The sequence below is a fragment of the Notolepis coatsorum genome (assembly GCF_963971535.1).
Source record: "Notolepis coatsorum genome assembly, chromosome: 16".
Taxonomy (NCBI): domain Eukaryota; kingdom Metazoa; phylum Chordata; class Actinopteri; order Aulopiformes; family Paralepididae; genus Notolepis; species Notolepis coatsorum.
This window is the reverse complement of record NC_140180.1, coordinates 52,281,387-52,308,040: the sequence shown is the minus strand read 5'-3', so window position 1 is coordinate 52,308,040 and position 26,654 is coordinate 52,281,387. Positions and strand designations below refer to the sequence as shown.

Here is a 26,654-nt window from a genome sequence, read left to right as displayed (position 1 = left end):
CGTTAACATTACTCAGTGTCCACTGTTGCTGCCACCGTTGCGTCGCAGGTGGACGGTACACTGTTAGCTCCGTAGCTAATCCGCTCCTAGACTACTGATGGCAGTACCGTTAACGTCGGAGCTGATCAATACTCCGGTTTTTTCTAATTTAGTTTAGAACCGGGTTTCGGGGGGCATCCCTACTCCCAAGAGGAGTTAGTTATCACAGGCTGTAGAATGCAGGAAGAGCTGCCAAGCTGCTCACGTTACATGTTGCGCATGCTACCATAGATATCTATGATGCTACCGGTATGTCTGTAGTCGCGTTTTGATGACGTCATCACAACAACACGTTATTTGACTTTCGGTCATATATTTTCGGTGCTAAAACCCTTTCGGCCGAAAGCCGAAAGAGCCTTTTTAACCATTTTCGGCCGATAATTTTCGGTAGCCGAATTTTCGGTGCATCCCTACCGAAAATAGAAAACAGTTGGCCGAAAACCGAATGCCGAAAGGCCGAAAATGATTCATAGAATAGATAATTTTTTTACCAATGTTGTGGAACATTATCATTATGGAAAAATATATGATTATGGCAAAACTTAACTTAAATAATAAATAATCGCTATTATGGGTCCATAAAACATTTATTCAGCACTTCTGAATGCATACAGCACATTAATTCCATCTTTTCTCTGGCTGCCGCAGCGGACATCTGTGCTCTACTGAGCGCACCTTTCTAGTCCCCAGTTGAATGTGCTCTCTTGACTCGGCACAGTAGACGTGCGACGTGTATGCTCGAGAAAGATTATATTATCAACGACAAACAGCGTCAATGTGAGAAACACTATCCCCCCCCCCCTCTCGCTCTGAATAATATGCATATTAGATCACTCAGTGATTAACCGCGACGGGCATATAGTAAATAAGGATGTTAAAGACGCATTTATTGGACGCGTTGCGCGCAGAGTTGACATACTGTAGAAACAGCGTGACTCCCGACAGCGCGACATCATCACAACAACACGCGTTAGGTTACAGGTTGTTTCTGTTTCGGTATTATATTTTCGGTGAAAAAACTCTTTCGGCCTAAAGTCGAAAGGCCATTTTTTGCCATTTTCGGCCGAAAACTTTCGGTAGCCGAAATTTCGGTGCATCCCTTCCCTAGTGTATTTGATGGTTTTTACATAGTGTTATTGTCGTTGAGCATCCTGATGGCCTGGGCCCAGGAGTTCAAAACTTGTAATGATTGGATCAGATTTGTATTCATTCATTTCAACTCATTATTAATTGAAAATGGGGGACCCTGATGTAAACAAGACGAAAGTATTTTTCTGGTCTGCATCCCTTTGACAATTGTGTGTATTGAGCCATACTGTACTGTACCCATTCTGCAATCTGTTAATAAAACATTTCAATCAATCAATCAATCAATCAATAGGGATTCAATGTTTTGAACTCATGGGCCCAGGCGATACAGACTCACACCCCTACGGTAGTATGTCAAGCAAACATCCAACCGCAGACCCTGACCCAGGTTGACATTGCTCTGACAACTCAAAGGGAGTGTAATAAGACCGGGCAGTGATACATAAAAGCGTCAGTAAAGATAAGCACATCTTAATGAATCCATAAATAATGGAAATAGTCTTCAGACATATTTTATTCATAGATCTGAGAGAGAGAGAGAGAGAGAGAGAGAGAGAGAGAGAGAGAGAGAGAGAGAGAGAGCGAGAGAGAGCATATAAATATAGAAGAGAAGAGAGGAGAGAGCATAGAAAGATAGAAGAGAGGAGAGAGAGCATAGAGAGATAGAAGATGTGTGTGTGCAACCCTATATCCTGCCAATGCGTGAACTACTTGCTGTGAGGAAACAGTACTAACCACTGTGCCACCGCGCCGCCATGGTTGGGAGGTGAACAGAGGTTGAAGCAGAGTTAGTAGGAGGAGATACTGAGGGACTGAATGAGAAGAGGGCGGGGGCTATGAGGTATTGGGGTTTTCCTCCAGGACCAGGCAAAGAGACTCTACACTACTAAGAGAGAGAGAGAGAGCATAGACATATAGAAGAGAATAGAGGAGAGAGAGCATAGAAAGATAGAAGAGAGTAGAGAGAGAGCATAGAGTGATAGAAGAGAGGAGAGAGAGCATAGAGAGATAGAAGAGAGTAGAGATATCATAGAAAGATAGAAGAGAGGAGAGAGCATAGAGAGATACAAGAGAGGAGGTGACTCCAAACCAACCGGATTATGGAGGCTTGATAACAGTGAGCCGAACTGGAGAGGGAGCTGTCAATCACACTAGGGCTGAACAACTTATTTTCATCTAAATCGCAATATGGAGGTGCAATATCTGTTAAAGGAAAAATCTGTGTAAAAATACCTTTCTAAAGGAAGTACTATAGTGCTGCAGAGATGTCCCAGCATACAAATCATATTCTGCAGATTTAAGAAAACACCCCTGCAAAACACACACACACACACACACACACACACACACACACACACACACACACACACACACACACACACACACACACACACACACACACACACACACACACACACACACACACGCAGAGATCAGAGAACAGACTGGAGGCTCGGCGCCTCTTAACAAGCTCTGTCTCTCTCTTAGGAGGCTCAGTCATGCTTAATCTCTGCCTGCAAAAAACAAACACAGACCCTTCTCATGCCCTGGTGTGCATGTGTGTGTGTGTGTGTGTGTGTGTGTGTGTGTGTGTGTGTGTGTGTGTGTGTGTGTGTGTGTGTGTGTGTGTGTGCGTCTTCCTCTGCTTTTTATTGTGATTGTCTGTTTCTCTCTCCCACCCGCCTGTCTCTTCTCTCTCTCTCTCTCTCTCTCTCTCTCTCTCTCTCTCTCTCTCTCTCTCTCTCTCTCTCTCTCTCTCTCTCTCCCTCTCTCTCTCTCTCTCTCTCTCTCTCTCTCTCTCTCTCTCTCTCTCTCTCCGTCCCGCTATCTCTCTATCTCTCAATCTCTCTCTATCTCTCTCTCTCTCTCTCTCTCTGTTTATGCTGCCCTTGTATAGCTTTGAACAACATCAGGTTCACATCTCCCATCTCAGCTTTTCAATTTCTGCCCAAAAAAGTGCAATGTCTTCACTGGAAACCGGAGGGGTTGAATGAAAGTATTCAGGGTTAGTGAGTGTGACGTACAGTATGCAGTATGCAGGGTTAGTGAGTGTGATGTACAGTAACAGGGTTCCCACGGTACCTGGAAAACATGGAAAACATGGAATACATTTTTTCATTTTCCAGGTATGGAAAAGTCATGGAAACTGAGCAAAAGTGAACACTTACATGGAAATAGAAACAGTTGTCCTGGAAAATTGTATTGGATGATGTGTAAAATAGTAATAAAATGAAACTATTGAGCACTAAATTATGATGAGTTTATAAAAAAACCTTTACATGTGAACAGCTTTTACTGTAGATAGAAATGGATGATCCCATGTTGTAGACTAGAGCATGCTCTTGGCATCCTATATGGTATATTGGATGTTGGAATTTGATGCAGGCAACTTGGTGATATGGACTTTAAAAGTATAGTTTCGGATTGGTGGACTTCAGGAATAATAACGTTACTCGCAATCTCAATAGAAGGGTCAAATACATGCATTTCCCAGCCAACACGGGAGCCTTGACATCTACAGTGAAACTTCTTATGCAAGTTTATCCTCAAATGTAAGTACTGTAGCTGTGTTTTAACTGTGGTAAACCTGGGTTTATCAACGTTAGTTAGTAAGCAGTGCAATCTTGCTAACTAGCTAGCAACTTGAGTTTGAGTTTGTTTTGAATTTGGATTTTCTTAATGATGCAAGCACATGGAGTGCAATCTTGCTAGCCAACATTCAGTTTGCTAACTAACTAGCTACTAGCTAGTGTTGGCTAGCTTGCATTGCTAGCTAACTACCAATACATTTTCACATTAGGCTGTGACATTACTTCTATACTAGTTGACATGAATAGTCTAGTCTTGATACATTTTGTAACATTCATTCTTATATCTACTTTTAGCTATTTTGTGATTTTTCGTTTTCTTCTTAAAAAAGATTATACTACTAAATAGGAACATTTGGGGTGAGACATTTTTGAAAAATCATTGATCATGCCTAGACTGATTCTATACATCTATACTGTTAAGCTAAGCTTACTAGTGGGGTTGCTGTACTGAGGAACCACAGGGGAACCAGCCTTGTGTTTTCCCTTTTAGGTTCATTAGTTTGATTTACAAAAGATTTTTACAGAGTAAGAGTAGGCATACTACCCCTTCTATGTAAGACTCATAATCTAATAAGACTAATAATAAAGGAAAGAGGGAGGAGGAAGAGAAGAGGCGTGACGATGAAAGAAGAGGAGGATAAGAGAGTAGAGGATGACAGAGGAAAAGGGAGAAGAGTGGAGAGGAGTTGAGAAGAGTAGGAAGAGACAGCTGCAGCCTGCAGGGTCATTACAATTGTACAGTTTTTTTTCGTTTTCTTTGCCCAATAATGTTAACCAAATGAAACCAATGGAAAGACACACACACACACGGCACGCATCACCAACACACGCCGCGCGTCGCCAACACACACACACACACAACCGGCACACATCACCAACACACGGCACGCGTCGCCAACACACACACACATGCCGCGCATCGCCAACACACACACACGCCGCGCATCGCCAACACACACACGGCGCGCATCGCCAACACACACACACGCCGCGCATCGTCAACACACACACACGCCGCGCATCGCCAACACACACACACACGCGCGCGCTATTGTGTTTAAATCCAAATAATCCTCTACCATTCTGTCATCTGTTCTGTAGTATTCAGTCTCGTGCAGTTAAATCCTCTCTAGAAGTGAAACTGAAACTTACCAAGTTGTTAAAGGGGCACTAGACAATTAATTTACTCTGGATGCCTGAACACAGAATGACACCAGTATCACTGACTACCACGGCAATCCTATAGAAAATTATTCTATTTAATAATAATAATTATAATAATTATCATAAATATAATATATATTAAAAAAAATATTTAATTTAAACAATAATTATATTAATAATAATAATTATAAATATTTTTTTTCTGTTTTACCGAACTGTGACCCCAATACCGAGGTACGTACCGAACCGTGGCTTCTGTGTACTGTTACACCCCTAGTATGCAGTACTCAGGGTTAGTCAGTGTGACGTACAGTATGCAGTACTCGCCAGTGTCCAATGAACCTGCACACACATAATGCTCTAGAATAAACTTAATTTATAACGTTTCGTCAGGTCCATGAGGAGCTGGAAACACGGTCAATGAAAAGTTTATTCTGGAATCTGGAGTATATGAGAATGTGGGTTCTAGTCTCTTACCTAAACATTAAATACAACTTAATTTCTCACTAAATATTCCTAAGTCTGAAAATATTTTCACTGGCACAGTGCCTAACTTCGGCCTAAACTTCGCCAACGTGAATGAATGAATGAATGAAAACTTTATTTAACAGATTGCAGAATGGGTACAATACAGTACGGCTCAATACATACAATTGTTAAGGGGATGCAGACCTGAGAAAGACGTTTGTCTTGTTTCCATCAGGGTCCCCCATTTTCAATTGATATAGACATTTATGACATACACAACATACATGACATTTATGGCATAGGGACATATAGGTATTTAGTACTGATACATTTGTGACATAAACGGTATTCCAATATACAGTACTGTTACCCCTAGATCCTGACAGAGTATATACATATGATGGGGAGGGGACTGTACATTAGGAGGGGGTGGGTGGGTGGGAGAGAAATATACATACGGCGGGGAGGGAATATATACATGCGGTGGGGAGGAGACTGTCTATTAGGAGGTGGTGGTGGTTTTGGGCATTTACGGTGGCCAGTTTCGAATTGCAGCCTCCCGTAGGTGCTCTTTAAGAGCGGTTTTGAATGTGGGCAGGGATTCACATTCCTTTACAGCTTTGGGTAGGGCGTTCCACATTGTTGTGGCATAATTGCGAAACGTGTTTAGTTCCATTGTTTGAGCCGAATCTGGGTTTAACATGATTTGTTGAGCTTCCTCTGGTGTAGTGGTTGTGGTATTCACTGACCTTTGGGAAGTATTTTGACATGTACATGGGCACCCCGGTCGTATAGTGTATCTTGTAGACCAGGCCCATTGCAAGTTGCTGTACTCTGTCGTCTACTCTAAGCCATCCTAGGTTGTCAAAGTGGGCATGGGTGAGGTGGGTTCTGGGGTTCAGGTCAAGTAGTAGTCTGACCAGTTTGTTTTGTGATGTTTGTAATTTTGTTTTAAGCGCCTTTGAGGTGCTTTGGTACCATGAGGTGCACGCATAGTCATAGTACCCTTGAATGAGTGCTCCTGCCAGAGTCTTCAGGGTATTCTTTTTTTATTACATTGGATGCCATTTTGTCACAGGAAAGATTTGCCTCTAGGATGGAACCCAGGTAGGTAATTTCGTCTTTCCTTGTGACAATATTGTCACCCACTGTAACTGAGAAGCCGTCGGTCTTGCTGAGTTTGTTATTTGAACCGAAGAGAATGGAATGTTTTGCCCATGTGTAATGATAGTTTGTTATCAGCGAGCCATATGCAGATTTTGCCTAGTTCCGAGCTGAGGGTTTTTTCAACCTGCAACTTGTTCTTGTCAGAGACCAGCAGGGCTGAGTCGTCCGCAAACAGGAACAAGTTGCAGTCACAGGCTGACGACATGTCATTTGCATCTGCTCAAACAAACTCCATGAGCCAACTGCACTGCTAGATATCAGGAGAAAATTGCACTCAACTGCAACACCATATGGGCGTGTTTGTGCTAGTATATAATTTGTGCAATATCTTTAGTGAATAGGTCCTTAAAGGCCCTCCCATAGTTGAGCGGACTGGACTCAGCGGAGGTCCACTGGACTCTTTGAGCTTTCATAGTCGAGCGGACCTCCATGGACCAATTTCCTACATGTCACGCGCCAGTTTACACAATTGTCCCCACGCTGTTCAACTTCTGTCATGTCGTCGTCATCCGATGTCAAAATAAAGAGTATGTTATCTCCGTTTCCAATATTTCGATAATAAAACGGGCAGTTTTACGCACTTGAATAACAGGTATATAGGCAGCGATGTATAGGCTTGAGGTGGACAGCGCGTAGTGCTGAAATGACAAACACGCATTGCATGAAATAAAAGCACCAGTTTTATTTCAAAATATTGGAAACGGAGATAACATTCTATGTTATACGGAGATAACATTCTATGTTATCTCCGTTTCCAATATTTCGAAATAAAACTGGCAATTTTACACACTTCATTTAGAAAAGCCATTCAAACATCTCTCTTGGCACGGAGCGAGTGGTCAGAGTAAAATGCAGATCGGCGTCACATTAAATGCAGTTCGATGTCAACCAAAACGCCGAGCAGCGTTTTGTGTGACACCAAGTCAGCGGCGCGGACGTCTGCGCGTCAGAAAATAGGAGCTTCGCACTTGGACTCTGCTGTGGGTCTGCTGTCCGCTGAGATCAAAGCTCAAAGTGTCCGCGCGGACCTCCGCGGAGTCTGCTCTGTGTACAGTCTGCTCGACTATGGGAGGGCCTTAAGACGGAGCACATAGCAGGCACACATCACACACAGTTAAGGGTACTATTAGTGGCCGCAATCCATTCTTTGTGAATTCACCCCTGTGTGTGTTTGTGTGTGTGTGCGTTTGTGTGTGTGCTTGTGTGGATGTGCATGTGTGGTAATTCTTCATTCTATAATTTCTGGTGTTTTCATTTTCCATGTTTATAGGGCACAGATGTTTATTTTTATTTAACCATCATTACTAAGCAGGATATTGTATTACGACCAACATTAAATTTTCGCTGTCATCTTTCCACTCCCAACGCACCAAGTGGTCTGTGCTGGAACACAAAGCTCATTTGATTTGCGCAGTCAGGATGCAAGCCGCAATGGATGTAAATAGAGTAATACAATTTGAGCAGAATTCCTGCTTTTGCGAAGCGTAAAATTATATTATAGCGATCATTCAGTCATATTACAGTCAAGAGGCTTATCAAGAAGCATCACTGGGCACTGCAGAGTGTGCTCCTGTGTGTGCTCCTGTGTGTGTGTGTGTGTGTGTGTGTGTGTGTGTGTGTGTGTGTGTGTGTGTGTGTGTGTGTGTGTGTGTGTGTGTGTGTGTGTGTGTGTGTGTGTGTGTGTGTGTGTGTGTGTGTGTGTGTGTGTGTGTGTGTGTGTGTGTGTGTGTGTGTGTGTGTGTGTGTGTGTGTGTGTGTGTGTGTGCGTGCGAGTGTGCAAGTGTGCGCGAGTGTGTGTGTTTGCAACCCTATATCCTGCCAATGCGTGAACTACTTGCTGTGAGGCAACAGTACTAACCACTGTGCCACCGCGCCGCCATGGTTGGGAGGTGAACGGAGGTTGAAGCAGAGTTAGTCGAAGGAGATACTGAGGGGCTGAATGAGAAGAGGGCGGGTCTATGAGGTATTGGGGTTTTCCTCCGGGACCAGGCAAAGAGACCTCTACACTACCCACCCGCACCAGCTTGCTGTACTATGTTGGGGGAAATGGAAAAGCATTGCGTATGCTGTAACATACCAGCATGTGGTTGGGGGCATGAGGGAGGAGGCTGTGAGGTTTTATGCTGAGTCATGTGACCATGTGTGTGTACACCGAAGTGCTGTTAAAAGAGCTTCCTTGGTTTTCTGACCCAGAAAAGACAGAACTAGACTCTCCCCTGTCTCATGAGGAACTCTCTAATGCCGTCTCCCATAAGGCTTGTGGGCTGTTCTGTGGATTTTTACAAGGCCAGTTATTGGCCAGTCTTGGGTGACTGTGTCAAAGTAGGATATCTGCCAGTGAGCTTCCGTTATGCTGTTCTGGCTCTCCTGCCGAAAAAAGTGTGTTTGAGTGAAAATACTGGAGTCCTGTGGTCTTGCTCTCTGAAGACAACCTGCTGGTGGCTAAATCCCTGTCTAACTGCAGAAGCACATTGAGACGGTGGTGCACCGGGTCTTATGGTATGCCAGATTGATCAGTGATGGACTATTTATTCCTATTATGAGGCATGTTTGACTTATCTGGGTTGAATAGCATGGCTTTTGGAGCTGTTTCATTGGATCCAGAGAAAGCCTTTGACGGGGGTGGACCATGGCTACATGTTTGAGGAGCCATCTGCTTTTGGTTTGGGGCAGCACTATCTCCACTGTTAAAACGCTGTATACTGGGTGAACATGTGCGATATAGGTGTGGGCGGGGGCCTGAGTAGGCCAGTCTAGGTTTGTAGGGGGATCCAGCAGGACTGCCCACTTTTAGGCCAGCTCAAGTTACCCTTTGGCCAAAAAACATATATTGTGTTTATTGAGGAGTAGGCTGCATGGTGTCAGGTAGGACTATCAGCCTACGCAGATGATTTAACTATTGTCAGAGGCAGGCTGGATGTCAGTGCAGTGGAGGAAATCCTGGGTTGATTGATTGATTGAAAACTTTATTAACAGATTGCAGAATGGGTAAAATACAGTACGGCTCAATACACACAACTGCTAAGAGGATGCTAAGAGGGTGCAGACCAGAAACAGAATTTCGTCTTTTGTTTGAGCTTTTGACAAGCGTTGTCTGACTTTTATGAAGTTCAGAGCTCTCTCTCTCTCTCTCTCTCTCTCTCTCTCTCTCTCTCTCTCTCTCTCTCTCTCTCTCTCTCTCTCTCTCTCTCTCTCTCTCTCTCTCTCTCTCTCTCTCTCTCTCTCTCTCTCTCTCTCTCTCTCTCTGCAATTTATGCATTGTTTTTTATTCTGTCAATTGTGTGCTGATTTTATTCCTGTTAATTTTATACTAATTGCTGTGGGGCACTCTGGACTGCGGTCCATGTGTGAAACATACTATATAGATAGTTATTCATATGTACTATTATTATATTGTAGAAATGTGTGCATTGAAATGTCTGTAAAGTCTCAATGGCATTGAAAATGAGGGTGACCTCAATTGTCTTTTCGAGAATAAATAAAGGTTTGAATTGAATATACCTACAGTATGCATTAAAATAAATTAAATGCAGTTAATCTCTTAGTTACATCAATATTGGGAAGTCAGAACAGTCTTGTGATTGCAGGTTAAGTATTATAATGTTATAAGGTTACATAATCTTCGCTATTGCCCAGCTGGCCACACTGTCATCCAGGAAATGCAGATGTGAGACTTGTAGTATAAGCAATAAGGGATTTTTGTTATATATGAGGGTAAGCTTTGCTAACGATTTGGCTAGTTTTGACATAGAATTGAGAACATGTTTTATTTACAATATTGAAATTGACATTCCTGATATTTAAGCAGCTGATTGCTCTTGCACATGTCAGTTTTGCTAATGACATGAATGGACATGCGTTGAGTTTTCAGTGAGGACATCGCCTCACATTCCTGGTTGATTGGGTGACTGATCCCTCCTTTAGTTCTTATTTGACTTTTTGTAGCCGGTCAATTGTTTTTAAAAGTGCACTAACTAAGATTTTTGATAATTAAAAATTAGGCCAGTGTCGAGTCAACTCAACCACTCACAATAAGCATGTTATGTATTGGTTCAGTCTACAAGGTCCTACAAGGTGTGTGTGTGTGTGTGTGTCCTAGGTGATGAAGCTGCGTAAGCTGGCCCAGCAGATCGCCAACTGTCGTCAGTGCCTGGAGCGTTCCAGTGCCCTCATCACACAGGCCGAACACAGTCTGAAGGAGAACGACCACGCTCGCTTCCTGCAGACCGCCCGCAATGTGGCTGAGAGGTGAGTGGGGGGGGGGTTCCTAGTCCAGAGTCTGTGGGGGCAGAGTAAGAGAGGGGGGAGAGCTGGGAGAGAGTTCAGCTTCCTGACAGCCTGATGGATGAAGCTGTCTTTCAGTCTGCTAGTCCTAGCTCGGAGGCTCCTCATTCTCCTCCCGGAGGGGTGGGTGATGTCGCCCGCGATGCAGAGTGCTTTGCGGGCCAGGCGTGTGTTGTAAATGGCCTGGAGGGAGGGGAGGGGGGCACCAAACGATCCTCTCAGCTGTTCTGACCGTGCGCTGCAGGGTCTTGCGGCAGGATGCCGTGCAACTGCCATACCACGCAGTTATGCAGCTGGTCAGGAGGCTCTCGATGGTGCCCCGGTAGAAGGAGCACAAGATAGGAACTGAGGCTCCAGCTCTTCTCAGTTTAGGCGCTTAGGAAGTAGAGGTGCTGCTTAGCTTTCTTGGCCAATGATGCAGTGTTGGTGTTCCAGGAGAGGTCCTCTGTGATGTGCACACCAGAGAATTTGGTGCTGCTCACTCTCTCCACTGCTGCACCGTTGATCTGACTGTTGGTCAGTGGAGGGTGCTGGGTTTGCACTCTCCGGAAGTCAAAAACAACCTCCTTAGTTTTCTCCACATTGAGAATGAGGTTATTGTTCCCGCACCACATGGTCAGTTGGCTCACCTCGTCCCTGTAGTGAGACTCATCGTTGTTGTTAATGAGCCCCACCACAGTTGTGTCGTCCGCAAACTTGACGAAGAGGTTGGTGTTGTGTTTTGGTGTGCAGTTGTGAGTCAGTAGGGTGAAGAGTAGGGGGCTGAGCACACATCCTTGGGGGGCCCCAGTGTTCAGGATGATGGTGCTGGATGTGTTGTTGCCAACCCGAACTGCCTGTGGTCTCCCGGTCAGGAAGTCCAGCAGCCAGTTGCACATCGAGGTGCTCAGCCCCAGCAGAACGAGTTTCTCTATCAGCTGTTGGGGGATTAGCTTAGTGTCCATATGGGTGAGCTGAGTGGAGGGCAGTGGAGATTGCATCATCGGTGGACTTTGGCCCGATATGCAAACTGGAAGGGGTCCAGGGAGGGAGGGAGGATGGATGTGTTGCATGACTAGCCGTTCAAAGCACTTCATAATGATGGGTGTCAGTGCAACGGGACAGTAGTCATTGAAGCAGGCTGGAGAAGCCTTCTTTGGGACTGGGATGATGGTAGTGTCTTTGAAGCATGTGGAGACAGGGAGGTGTTAACGATGTCTGTGACTGAAGACATTAATGAGCTCCACTGCAGAGTCCTTCAGGTATGTTGTCTGGGCCCGCAGCTTTGTGAGCATTGATCCTAGAGAGGTAAGAAGTTCGTAAGAGGAAACCTACCATGTCCTCCTATGGATTCCTGAACACGTGGAGAGGTGCTCGTCAGTTGCCAAAATTATCTTTGAATATGAATGAAGAACATCACCCATTAAACTGAAAGTGTGTTCTCGTACACATGGCTTAGCATACAGAAACACATCCTTCCCTCTCTCCCTCTATCCACCTCCTTCCCTCTCTCTCCACCTCCTTCCCTCTATCTCCCTCTCGCTTCACCTCCTTCCCTCTCTCTCTCCATCACTCTCCACCTCCTTCCCTCTCTCCATCACTCTCCACCTCACTCCCTCTATCCTCATCTATCTCCACCTCTTTTCCTCTCTCCATCACTCTCCACCTCCTTCCCTCTCTCTCCATCACTCATCACCTCCTTCCCTCTCTCCATCACTCATCACCTCCTTCCCCCCTATCCATCACTCTCCACCTCCTTCCCTCTCTCTCCATCTCTCTCCACCTCCTTCCCTCTCTCTCCATCACTCTCCACCTCACTCCCTCTCTCTCCATCACTCTCCACCTCCTTCCCTCTCTCTCCATCACTCTCCACCTCCTTCCCTCTCTCTCCATCACTATCCACCTCCTTCCCTCTCTCTCCATCACTCTCCACCTCATTCCCTCTATCTCCATCACTCTCCACCTCCTTCCCTCTCTCCATCACTCTCCACCTCCTTCCCTCTCTCTCCACCTCCTTCCCTCTCTCTCCATCACTCTCCACCTCCTTCCCTATCTCTACATCACTATCCACCTCCTTTCCTCTCTCCATCACTCTCCACCTCCTTCCCTCTCTCTCCATCACTCTCCACCTCCTTCCCTCTCTCTCCATCACTCTCCACCTCATTCCCTCTCTCTCCATCACTCTCCACCTCCTTTCCTCTCTCCATCACTCTCCACCTCCTTTCCTCTCTCCATCTCTCTCCACCTCATCCCTTTCTCTCCATCACTCTCCACCTCCTTCCCTCTCTCTCCATCACTCTCCACCTCCTTCCCTCTCTCTCCATCACTCTCCACCTCCTTTCCTCTCTCCATCACTCTCCACCTCCTTCCCTCTCTCTTCATCACTCTCCACCTCCTTCCCTCTCTCTCCATCACTCTCCACCTCCTTCCCTCTCTCCATCACTCTCCACCTCCTTCCCTCTCTCTCCATCACTCACCACCTCCTTTCCTCTCTCCATCACTCTCCACCTCCTTCCCTCTCTCTCCATCACTCTCCACCTCCTTTCCTCTCTCCATCACTCTCCACCTCCTTCCCTCTCTCTCTCCATCACTCTCCACCTCCTTCCCTCTCTCTCCATCACTCTCCACCTCCTTCCCTCTCTCTCCATCTCTCTCCACCTCCTTTCCTTTCTCTCCACCTCCTTCCCCCCTCTCCATCACTCTCCACCTGCTTCCCTGTTGATCGTGTGTACTGTAAAAAGAAACGATAACAATAATCCCTTGCTCACTCACTCCCTCACTCCCTCTCTCTCATCTCCACTCCAGCCATTTTCTCTCTTCTCTCCAAGGAATGATTGAGCCTCAGCGGTATTCTGAAGTTTTATTTTTGCTGGGGCCACCGTTGTTAGTTCCTGCGTCTGCCCAGCCTTGTCATTAACGGAACGTCGCTTTGCATTCAGAGCTCAAGTCTCAAGGTCTGCTGAGTGGGGCCTGGGCTCGCTAAGTGCTTCAGGTTGGATAAGGCCACTGTGTAGTTTATGTGTAGCTGTCCCAGAAGCTGTGAATGCATTGTGTGTGTGGTGTGTGTGTGTGTGTGTGTGTGTGTGTGTGTGTGTGTGTGTGTGTGTGTGTGTGTGTGTGTGCGTGCATGCGTGCGTGCGTGCGTGCTCTCGTGTGTTGATGATCACCCCACGAGAGATTCTCTCTCTATCTCTCTCGCTCTCTCTCTTCTCACAGCACATATTTTACCTTGTTCTCTTCACCTTTTCATCTCTCTTCATCCTCCCTTCTGTTGCTCTTTCTGTCTGTCCCCCTCGCGTGAATACTTTTGGCAAGCAACAAGCCCTTCCGCGTTGCTCTGATTGGCCGAGCGTGCGCATGCGCCGCGACAAGCCCCTCAGCCAGGCAGCAATACTAAGCTCCAGTTAACCTAATTTATACCGTAACGAATCATTAAAAAAATCTACCGTTAACTGGAATATGTTGTTTCTTTACACATATGTTGGATTATGTAATTGGTTTGTCATGACAAACCAATAAAAAACCGCGCGACTCTGGCTTCATCCTCGGCTTCGCGGCTGCGTTGCGGGTCCACGACCCTCCGTGCTCCGATAAGGCTTTCAACAGCAGGGAGAGTATGCTGCCGTGGGGCGGCATCGCTGAGCTCATCAACGACCCTCCGTGCTCCGATAAGGCTTTCAACAGCGGGGAGAGTATGCTGCCGTGAGCGGCATCGCTGAGCTCATCATGGTGTCCGCTGGACGAAGCCAGAGACGGTCTTATTATGGGGCTTATGCCAAGAAGCAGTAACACAACAGTGAACACATAGTTAAGTACGACTGACAGATGCATTTGCAACTATGTGTTCACTGTTGTGTTACTGCTTCTCGGCATAAGCCCCATAATAAGACTGTCTCTGGCTTCGTCCAGCGGACACCATGATTAGCTCAGCAATGCCGCTCACGGCAGCATACTCTCCCCGCTGTTGAAAGCCTTATCGGAGCACGGAGGGTCATTGATGAGCTCAGCGATGCCGCTCACGGCAGCATACTCTCCCTGCTGTTGAAAGCCTTATCGGAGCACGGAGGGTCGTGGACCCGCAACGCAGCCGCGAAGCCGAGGATGAAGCCAGAGTCGTGCGGTTTTTTATTGGTTTGTCATGACAAACCAATTACATAATCCAACATATGTGTAAAGAAACAACATATTCCAGTTAACGGTAGATTTTTTTTATGATTCGTTACGGTATAAATTAGGTTAACTGGAACTTAGTATTGCTGCCTGGCTGAGGGGCTTGTCGCGGCTCATGCGCATGCGCGCGCTCGGCCAATCAGAGCAACGCGGAAGGGCTTGTTGCTTGCCGAAAGTATTCACGCGTCCCCCTCTCCTCTTCCTCTTCCTCATCTTCATCATCCTCATCTGCATCTTCCTCCTCCTCCACCTCCTCCTCTTGCTCATCCTCCTCCTCCTCATCGTCCTCCTCCTCCCCACACCACCACCCATCCACTCTCTGCCCCTCTCGTAACCTCTCCCCCTTTCCTCTCTTCTCACCTCCAGGGTTGCCATGGCGACGGCCTCCTCCCAAGTGTTGATCCCTGACGTCAACCTGAACGACGCGTTTGACAACTTTGCCCTGGACTTCTCCCGGGAGAAGAAGATTCTGGAAGGGCTCTCTGTCGGCTAACTGTGGCTCCTCTGTGCTGATAGAGGATGTACTAAATATATACACCACAGTGAGGCGTTGACACCAACTTCACGGATCATACGAAGTGAAGAATGACATCCAACCCACATGTATAAAAATAAATAAAACAAAAAACATATACACGTAGGCCCATAGGATTTTCTGAGTCGTATGAAAAACTACGTACGTAGGTAGCCACACAGGACAATAAAACAGGATTTTCTGATATATATAAGACATAAACCCTATCAGATCACATGATACATTTAAAGAACATTTTAGACCCCTATAGGACAGTCTGATAGCTAGCATTATTGATAGCTAGTCTTACCAGTGTAACCAGTGTTATCAATAGGACTTTCTGAGCCCTATGATATTGAAAACCTCTATGGATAATTTTGTAATGTTGGATAACCCTGTTGTTTTGACCTCATGCAGCTCCTAACCCTCCGTCCATACGGGACGAACTCTGTACCGCCTCCCACGACACCATCACCGTCCACTGGTCGTCAGAGGACGAGTTCAGCGTCACCTCCTATGAGCTGCAGTACACCATCTACACTGGCCAGACCAACTTCATCAGTGAGTCAGCACACACACGCACGCACGCACGCACACACACACACACACACACCCACACACACACACACACACACACACACACACACACACACACACACACACACACACACACACACACACACACACACACACACACACACACACACACACACACACACACACACACACACACACACACACACACACACACACACACACACACACACATATACACACATACACACATGCACTGGCTAGTATTGCATGCACTATCTACATGGGAAGGAGCAACTTTATGAGTTCAGTGAGTTAAGAGACACACACAAACATATACATGCATGCACACATGCGCACGTTATTGTAGCATGCACACAAATGTGTAAACACACACACACAGACACACACACTGTGAGGCATACGTTGTAAAGCGCTTTGGATAAAAGCTGTTATAAATGCAGTCCATTTATCTCTGAAATGAGCTGGCTGTGCTTAGTTCTCATACACACAGATGTCTTTGTGTATAGTATACGCACACATACACACACCATCATAATAGGAATTGCCAGCTTGATAATTTACACCCATATGCAGTAATCACTCACACTCACCATTAGGCGGCAAACACACACACATACATACACATACACACACACACACACACACACACACACACACACACACACACACACACACACACACACGCACACACGCACACACACACACACACACACGCACACACACACACACACACGCACACACACACACACACACACACACACGCACACGCACACACACACACACACACACACACACACACACACACACACACACACACACACACACACACACACACACACACACACACACACACACACACGTACACACACCATCCTCAATGACCTCTCCTTGCAGTATGGTAGGAATTAAAATAGAACTGTATAACCCTTACTTACATCTACAGAGGTGAGCGACGTTTTATATAAGACTGCGTTGTTGCCTATACTGTAGATCTGTTTCAGCTTTCTTTTCCCCTGCTCAATGCTGGTATTTATAGATCAACGGAGCTCACAACCACTGTAAATACTGTAAAAGTAGTATATTGTATTAAGTCCTATGATAACTTGGTTCTGTGTGTCTTTTCCAAGCACAGCTGCTTCATGAAAGATATGTGTTTCTTCTGTCAGGGGTCTGCAGTCTGTGTGTTTGGTTTGTGATCAAGATGGAGGTATTTTTTGATATTTGATTTGATTTGTCATATGTATGTTAAAACACAAGGTCAGCGGTACGATGGAATGTGTTTGACAAGAGAAACAGGTCAGTTCAGCAGTAGGAGCACTAGTCATATGAAGGTAGAATAAAGTAGTTAAATGAGTTGAGTTGAGAAGTCTGATGGCCTGGTGGTAAAGCCTTGAGTCTGGTGGTACATGCAGCCCTACTCCTGTATCGTCTGCCATACGGTAACAGGGAGAACAGTCTGATGGGTGGCTGTGGTCCTTGATGAAGAAAGATGTCCTGAATGGTCAGGTCTGTTGCCCATCATGTGCATCCCTGTAGTGCGGCTGTGGACGGAAGATAATATTATTATGTTGAGAGTATGGAAGAGCCAGAAGGCCTATCTTTTAAACAGCTCCAATCATTCGTATTGCAGCAAAATGGGATTGTTAAGCACATTTTTTTTGCTTTTATTTATTATTATAATTTTTTTAATATCGATACTGGCGTCTGTGTATCAATATAATATCGGCACACAAAATATTGCGACATATCGCTGTATCCTTTTCTTTTCCTTTTTTTTTTTACACCCCTACCAACCATCCATCCGTGCTGCCCAGTCATTGAAACAGCAGGATATATTTCAGCAGTGATGGACTGAGTGGCTTAGAGATTCAGCAGAGCCCTGCCACAGAGTCCACAGGGACTCACAGCTGAAACAGAGAGAGAGATATAGAGAGAGAAACCCATTTAGTCTGTGCCACTCCAGTTTCTAGTATTGCTTTTCTCCGCGCCTCTCTGAGTGGCTAAACGCTCCCACTTGAGCAGCATCGTCTCTGTGCCCCGGCCCAGGCCTCCGTGCTCCCAGGAGAGGGAAGGGGAATGTGAGAACTTGCTAACCCTCCCTCTGCACGCTCACCCAGGCATGGCCGCGGAAAATGGAGCGTACAGCCGGATTCATGTGGGGAAACCAGATTCTGTGGGAAACCCAGATTCTGTGGGGGAACCAGATTATGTGGCTGAAACCAGATTCTGTGGGGAAACCAGATTTCTTTGGCTAAAAGCTATTTTTATTGTTATCGTTGGACCTCCTCTTGTCCTCTCTGTGTGACGGGCAGTTAACCCTCCACTTGTCCTCTCTGTGTGACGGGCAGTTAACCCTCCACTTGTCCTCTCTGTGTGACGGGCAGTTAACCCTCCACTTGTCCTCTCTGTGTGACGGGCAGTTAACCCTCCACTTGTCCTCTCTGTGTGACGGGCAGTTAACCCTCCACTTGTCCTCTCTGTGTGACGGGCAGTTAACCCTCTGCCTTCTGCCTTCCTCATGACATTCATGGAGACATAATCAAGTACACAGAGACAGACTTACTCTCATCTGTCTGCTTTAGTTTTATGACGATTGCACCTGGGGGGCAGAATGAGAAAGACAGTCATTTGGAGTGACTGTGTGTGTGTGTGTGTGTGTGTGTGTGTGTGTGTGTGTGTGTGTGTGTGTGTGTGTGTGTGTGTGTGTGTGTGTGCGTGTGCGTGTGCGTGTGTGTGTGTGTGTGTGTGTGTAGGTGTGTGTGTGTGTGTGTGTGTGTGTGTGTGTGTGTGTGTGTGTGTTGTGTGAGAGAGAGACAGGGGGGGGGATTCATCAAAAGAAAAACATTGGTTGAAGGAAATGAATAGAATGATAGCCTGTCCTCTTGAAGTCACTCTCAATAATGACTCTCAGTCATGCGTGTCTCTCTCTCTAGCTGCAACACTATGGAGGCCAGTATTGCTGATGTGAACACAGTGTTTATATAACCCCATTAATCAAAGGCCCCGCTCCATAACACTTCTGTCAATAATCCCATCAATAACACAACACTGGCATGTAATGATGTTCATTATAAAGTAGAGATCACATTACCATGATGCAAATTGAATGCACTGTTGAAATCGAACTGAGGGTAACTCACAGTGTGTGTGGTAAAACATGTATTTATCCACTTAATACTTTAAGAAGAATATTGAATATACTAGGCTAAAGATCAATTAGCATGCTAGCACTCAGACTGGTGCTGAGGCTGTTGTGTGTTGTCAGGTGACTGGTGCTGAGGCTGTTGTGTGTCGTCAGGTGACTGGTGCTGAGGCTGTTGTGTGTCGTCAGGTGACTGGTGCTGAGGCTGTTGTGTGTCGTCAGGGCCCTATTCCCCGTACCTGGTTCAACTAAGTCGATCAAGAGGGCCATTATCCAGCTTCAGTTAACCCGATGTTTGAAGCCGGGATTTTCATGTTCCTCGAAGGTGGATTCAGTCTCGTTAACTAGAACCAGACTTGAGACCCAGGATAAGTGCGCGCGGCCGCTTCAGTTGAAAAGCCAGCACGTATCGATAGCAGAGATCCTGATTCTCTAGCGGCATTGATTGATTAATTGATTTAAAACTTTATTAACATATTGCAGTACGGCTCAATCGCCTCGCCGACAAGTTAAATGCGTTATCTATAGGCTAATTTTAAGTCCCTCATTACCTCAATCAATCAGATTATATTTCTTTAAACTTGCCTGCTGGATTGAATAATCAAATGAGATCTTGCTAGCGAAAATAATTAGTTAAACTGTTATACAGAATAACGATACGGCTCTCTTACCCATTGATTGATGTATGGTCGATCTTTTACTTATCTCCACTGTGGTGTAACGGGTTCTTCTTTTGACTTTCACGCAGACGACCGGGGTTCGAAACCTAGTCTTTTCCTTCTTCTTGCAATGTAGGAATAATTCAATTTGGTGCACGTTGAGAGCTATATAAGGAATGACATCCTCAATGCATGTAGATTTATAATATTTTAACTTAAAACTAGGCTACCTTTGCGTATAATCATTAATATTATATTCCAAAAAATTATATTGGAAACACGGGGTTTCGAACACCGGTCGCCGGGTTGCCAGGATTGAGCACTACCGCTGCGCCACTGTGCCAGATGGGATAAATTCATTGTTTATACATTAATGAACGAGAGACCCGTGTTTAGAATATTCTTTATTTTGAATGAAGTTTAATCTCTTTATTCTCATTCATTAATGTGACGTCAACGGCTCATTCAATTTCTCAAATCCGTCAAACAGCGCATCTCATCAGACATTTTAATCCCAGTTACAATATCACACAAGATCCACAATCCACGCATAGACACTTCAATTTTATGCTTGAATGAAACAAAATCCAGGCGCTCCTCTCCTTCCTCGCTCCTCATCCACAGCGGAGAATATGAAAGGAATCAGAGCCAAACGAGCGATAGGTTTCAATCATTAAGGATATCCCCGCGGGATTCACATTTGCAATGCTGCGCGTTGTTAAAATAACCACATAATGTGTACATCGCACCGAGCGAGCGCCACGGTATATAACGTGCATTATTTAGGACAAAGTGAATTTAGTATCAGCATTTTGGGTCTATTTTACATTTCAAAAGCCCCCTCTGGAAGAATGGAGCACAAAAACGTAATTCAGAATGGTATAATGCAGATCCTAGACTGTGGGAATAATTTCAGGGGGCGTGGCGATGGTTCATCCGGCTAACTTGAACTTAAACCCTGCTCTCGACCAGGCTCAAACTTTTTGATCTGTTGTCATGGTGATTTAGACAATCCAGCTTCGGGGAACGGGAAAGTCCGTCTTAAGTCAGACTTGACCGAAAGTTATCCGGCTAACTCAGTTATCCAGGTACGGGGAACGGGGCCCTGTGACTGGTGCTGAGGCTGTTGTGTGTCGTCAGGTGACTGGTGCTGAGGCTGTTGTGTGTCGTCAGGTGACTGGTGCTGAGGCTGTTGTGTGTCGTCAGGTGACTGGTGGCGAGGGTGTGAGTAGAGCACAGGGCGTTGTGTGACGGGCAGTTAATCTGCCTTCTGCCTTCCTCATGACATTCATGGAGACATAATCATGTACACAGAGACAGACTTACTCTCATCTGTCTGCTTTAGTTTTATGACGATTGCACCTGGGGGGCAGAATGAGAAAGACAGTCATTTGGAGTGACTGTGTGTGTGTGTGTGTGTGTGTGTGTGTGTGTGTGTGTGTGTGTGTGTGTGTGTGTGTGTGTGTGTGTGTGTGTGTGTGTGTGTGTTTGTGTGTGTAGGTGTGTGTGTGTGTGTGTGTGTGTGTGTGTGTGTGTGTGTGTGTGTGTGTGTGTGTGTGTGTGTGTGTGTGTGTGTGTGTGTGTGTGTGTGTGTGTGTGTGTGTGTGTGTGTGTGTGTGTGAACTACCCATCCCAGTTAGGACAGCCGAATCCTGTCCAATATTTCGCCGTCGACTAAAGACTCACTTCTTCAACCATTATCTGAAATGATAAAAAAAAAAAAAAAAAAATCTAACCGTGACTAACCTTACTGTCATGCACTTGTCCTAATAAACTAACCTACACTGTAACACGCAACACTTTGATGAACATTGTTACTCAGCTGATAGAGTTGTACCCTTCTTGCTGTCTTGTCGTACAGAACTTGTAAGTCGCTTTGGATAAAAGCGTCAGCTAAATGACTAAATGTAAGTGTGTGTGTGTGTGTGTGTGTGTGTGTGTGTGTGTGTGTGTGTGTGTGTGTGTGTGTGTGTGTGTGTGTGTGTGTGTGTGTGTGTGTGTGTGTGTGTGTGTGTGTGTGTGTGTGTGTGTGTGTGTAGGTGTGTGTGTAGGTGTGTGTGTGTGTGCGTGTGTGTGCGCGCACCTTGTAGAATTCCACACATAAGAAAGAAAGATACTGGGATGAATAAACAAAATAGGAAATAAAATGTAGAAATGCATGCAATACATAAATAAATATGAATCTCCATATATGAAATATAACATTTAGATAAGGTGCTACTGAGATGTTTTGGTGAGTTCTTTGTTTTTTTGTGGAAGTTGCCCTTCTTAAAAATGCATGAACATTCACTGATAATTGGTCTGTAGTGGAGTCTACAAGGTCTACATTGCCGGACCATGTAGAATCCGGACCTTGTAGACTGACATAATTCTGTGCATAGTTTAGTCTACACAGGCCATATTTCAAATAATCAAAATCTTACTTCATTCATCTTAAACATTCTTGATTTGGGGGATTGGTAGTTCCCATGAAATCTGAAGTTGTTCAAACGACAACAGCGATCCACCTTGAATTAAATCACACAGCCGAGTGAAACCTTGTTGGATGCGTCAGTCACGAAAGGGGCTACTTAATTAATTAATCCAACCCACTTTATTTATAGAGCACATTTAAAAACAACAACGTTTACGAAAGTGCTGTACAAGTCCCACAACATAAAAAAAAAAAAAAAAAAAACATTAAAGAAAAAATATTAAAAAAAATATTTTTTTTTATTTTTTTTTTATTTTTTTTGAAGCTTCGAATTAAAATCGAAGCTCGGCCCCGAAGCTTCAATTGCCAAAAAAAGCTTCGAAGGTCAGCCCTAGTTGCCAGTCAGGATGCTCTCTATTGTACATGAGTAGAAGTTCTTAAGGATCTTCTGACTGACTTGGAACTTCCTTAGGCGCCTGAGGAAGTAGAGGCGTTGTCGTGCCTTCTTCACAACACTGTCAATGTGTGTGGTCCATGTCAAGTCCTCGGATATGTAGGCTCTGAGGTACTTAAAGCTGTTCACTCTCTCAACTGGTGCCCCGTCGATGCTGAGGGGGCTGTAGTCCTTGACCCCCGACCTCCTGAAGTCCACAATCATCTCCTTTGTTTTGCTGACGTTCAGGGAGAGGCTGTTTTCCTGGCACCATCCCGCCAGGACCTTGACCTCTTCCAGGTAGGCCCTCTCGTCGTTGGCAGAGATCAGGCCCACCACCACTGTGTCGTCAGCAAATTTGATGATTGTGTTGCTACTCCGCTGAGCCACACAGTCGTGTGTGTACAGGGAGTAGAGGAGGGGACTCAGAACACAGCCCTGGGGGGCCCCTATGTTGAGGGTAATGTCTATATGAATTGAAAATGGGGGACCCTGATGGAAACAAGACAAACGTCTTTCTCAGGTCTGCATCCCCTTAACAATTGTATGTATTGAGCCGTACTGTATTGTACCCATTCTGCAATCTGTTAAATAAAGTTTTCATTCATTCATTCATTCATTCATTCATTCATTCATTCATTCATTCATTCATTCATTCATTCATTCATTCATTCATTCATTCATTCATGATTTTAGAATATTGCCATCAGAGATGTGGGTGGCGCTTTAGGTTGGCTTTGATTACTGTCCTAAGTGTCACTTTTATTATAGCCTATTGGCATTTCAGTGCAACTGGCACATGCACATGTATCTTGTAGTACTGTATAATTGTGTCTTTATTTAAATTGAAATATAGCAACAGCTAATTATTTTGCCCCTCATGTAGTTTTGCCGATCCTTTGATGTCATTGCTGACACTCACTTTTGGCCACAGCTCAGACTGCAGCTCAGACAGCAGCACTTTATTGATCCCCTTGGGGAAATTCGGGCATCATAGCAGCATGGGGGGGGGGGGGGGGGTACAGGTATGGGCAGGGTAATAGTAGAAAGACATAATTATAGGCAATTTGATCTGAATATAAAAATATGAGAAAAATAAACAGGTGCAGATGAGGGTCTGTATGCCCTATCGATTATATATATTACAGTAAATATAGGCAATAAATAATTTGAATCTGAATATATCTAATACTGTATCTACTATATAGCGTGGGCTATCAGTGAAATTCCTTTTCTCTGTGGTTTGCACACGACACGACAACTGGTGAAACAGTTGAAACATAACAGCCGGTGTTCGTACGTGCCTAAAAACTATTTGAGGGATTCAGAACACCATCTAAAAGAAAAGTGAGAGAAACTTGATCCGTGAGCCCATTGTCTCCTCTGATGATTATCATAAGTTGTTGTTGTGACACCGCACCCACTCACTAACAGGAGAAGCAACTGTCACACTGGCCTTGGTTAATGAAATTACCAGCAACACACAGTTGGCTGAGGTGTAAACACAGCAAAAAAATACGCCTCACTAAAGCCTGGGCCTTATTACACCACCCACTTCCAAGCAATGGACGGTCACTAATCACACTGGTCTGTTTGCCCGTATTCCATTCTGTCCATTTCCAATTTGTGGACTGGACCTTCGCCTTGGACGATTGGTCAGTTGAAACAACAGATGCCAGATACAATCTTTCTTTCTTTCTTACTTTCTTTCTTTCTTTCTTTCGTTCTTTCTTTCTTTCTTTCTTTCTTTCTTTCTTTCTTTCTTTCTTTCTTTCTTTCTTTCTTTCTTTCTCTCTCGCATGTTGTTCCACCTGCTTTACGCCACTTTTACGAACGTCAGTTACCGGGCCGCTTGAAGCCTTTTTACAACGCATCCGCGTTTCCGGGTTCCCGTTTTGTGCTCTGATTGGCCAGGTCATGTGACATTAGCGCCAATCGTGGGACGGCAAGTTTCTACACTGGTTAAGCTTAGGCACTCTTCGAAGTTGGTTAAGGTTAGAGTTTGTCTTAGAGCGTGATGGCAAGTTCTTTCGCCGGTTAAGCTTATGCACTCTTTCGAAGTTGGTTAAGGTTTGTCTTAGAGCATGGCGATAGAACGGCAGGTAGTTTGCAGGCTGTTCGACGCGGAAATGGGCAAACACGCTATTGGGCGCACATGTCACATGACCTGGCCAATCAGAGCGCCGGAAACGCGGATGCGTTGTAAAAAGGCTACACGCTGCCAGGCCTTGTGTTTCTACAGAAGGCCTGCATGTTGCCAGGTTAGAAACAGCCCCATCCCCCTGGCGCGGTCTCCCTTTCATGTGTTTCATTCATCAAGTGCCTTGCCTGTAGTGAGGTATTGAGATGATTATCACAGGTGATAAGCCGGCATTAGGAAACACATTGTGTGCTTATACTGTATATATATTATACACAGGATTGTTCGGGATACATTTGATCTGCTTCACACAGCACAGTGTTTCTTTGGCTGCTGACAGAAAGTCACACAGGAGCACAGACATAATGACGCTTAAAAAACAGGTGCAGGTGTATATGGCTTTGTTTCCATCAAACACAGATGTTGCCATATTACATACACACAATTTTGGTTGGTAAATAAAGACATTATAATTGTAATTAGAATACTACACGTACACACACACACACACACACACACACACGCACACACACACACACACACACACACACACACACACACACACACACACACACACACACACACACACACACCACACTATCTGCCCCGTACAGATAAACAGGGTGAAGTACCGGCATGCTCAGACACTCACGCATGCACACATACACACAGATCACATTGCATCATCAAAGGCAGACCCATTCCTGATGTTTTGTGTTTCTCTTCCCCCTTTCATCCACCCCCGAGACAGACTCCCACGCACGCACGCACGCACGCACGCACGCACGCACGCACGCACGCACGCACGCACGCACGCACACACACACACACACACACACACACACACACACACACACACACACACACACACACACACACACACACACACACACACACACACACACACACACACACACACACACACACACACACACACACACACACACACACACACACACACACACACAGGTCTGTCTGGAAGCAGGCCCTTTTTACACAGAAATCCCACAGTAATGCCACAAAGGAGGACTGTCATTCTGCCAGCTTTGCTTGTTTACACTCAACCAAGCAAAGACCGCACAATGACACCACAGTGCGTTCGTTTAGACAGAAAGCCACGCTCCTGAGTCATAGAAGCAGCACATGTGCTGAGGTTCTGAAACAGGTTTGATAGAAGCGGCATCAGGCTGTGGTTCTGAAACACTGCTTTCATCTCCACTCCTTCATACATTGCAGGCTTATTTGAACTCCCTCTTTGTGCTTAAAAAAATTTAAGTTTTATATGACGACCCGGATCTCCAAAGGCGCACGCAGTGATGAATATAATCAATTTGACATGCATAACTCATGAGGATAAGTTAAGACAAGCTTAAGACCAGCTTTCTAGCCTTTTCAAATGTAGGGGAGACCTTGCTTGTCACGGAGCAGCCAAGCCTTTTTTCTTTCTTTCTTTTCTCTCGACCCACAACTTTCCAAAGATAATATTATTTCCGGCGGTCCAAATGAACAGACAGGGCAGTCCTGTAGGTAGTTTTTGGCGGCAGACGCGATGGCAGAATCCAGTTAAAAATGCCACCACTGGAAGTGCATTTTTCGACACCGAATGGCCCCAAAAAAATCTCTCCCCACATTGGGGGGGGGGGGGGGGGGGGGTAATGTCAAGCCCTGCGGTGCTGGCAAGATTATAGGTTCAGTGAGTCGGGACCTGAGTGTAATCTTCAAGTGAATTCTGTTCAGTTTTGATGAAAGAATAAAAACCGTGAAATGGCGTTATGTGTGGGGTCTACATCCGTTTGAATATCGGTTAGGATATGAAATATCTTCTACTGCGTGCCAGGCATTAC

At 45.3% G+C, this 26,654-nt stretch overlaps 1 protein-coding gene across 1 annotated transcript in view; it reads left to right on the top strand.

Moving 5' to 3' along the window:
- mid2 (midline 2) overlaps positions 1-26,654 on the top strand; it is a 127,647-nt gene that overhangs the window by 71,275 nt on the left and 29,718 nt on the right. The window contains 4 exon segments of the mRNA XM_084332027.1: positions 10,618-10,766; positions 15,318-15,438; positions 15,440-15,446; positions 15,883-16,026. Coding sequence (XP_084188153.1) covers positions 10,618-10,766; positions 15,318-15,438; positions 15,440-15,446; positions 15,883-16,026 — 421 coding nt within the window.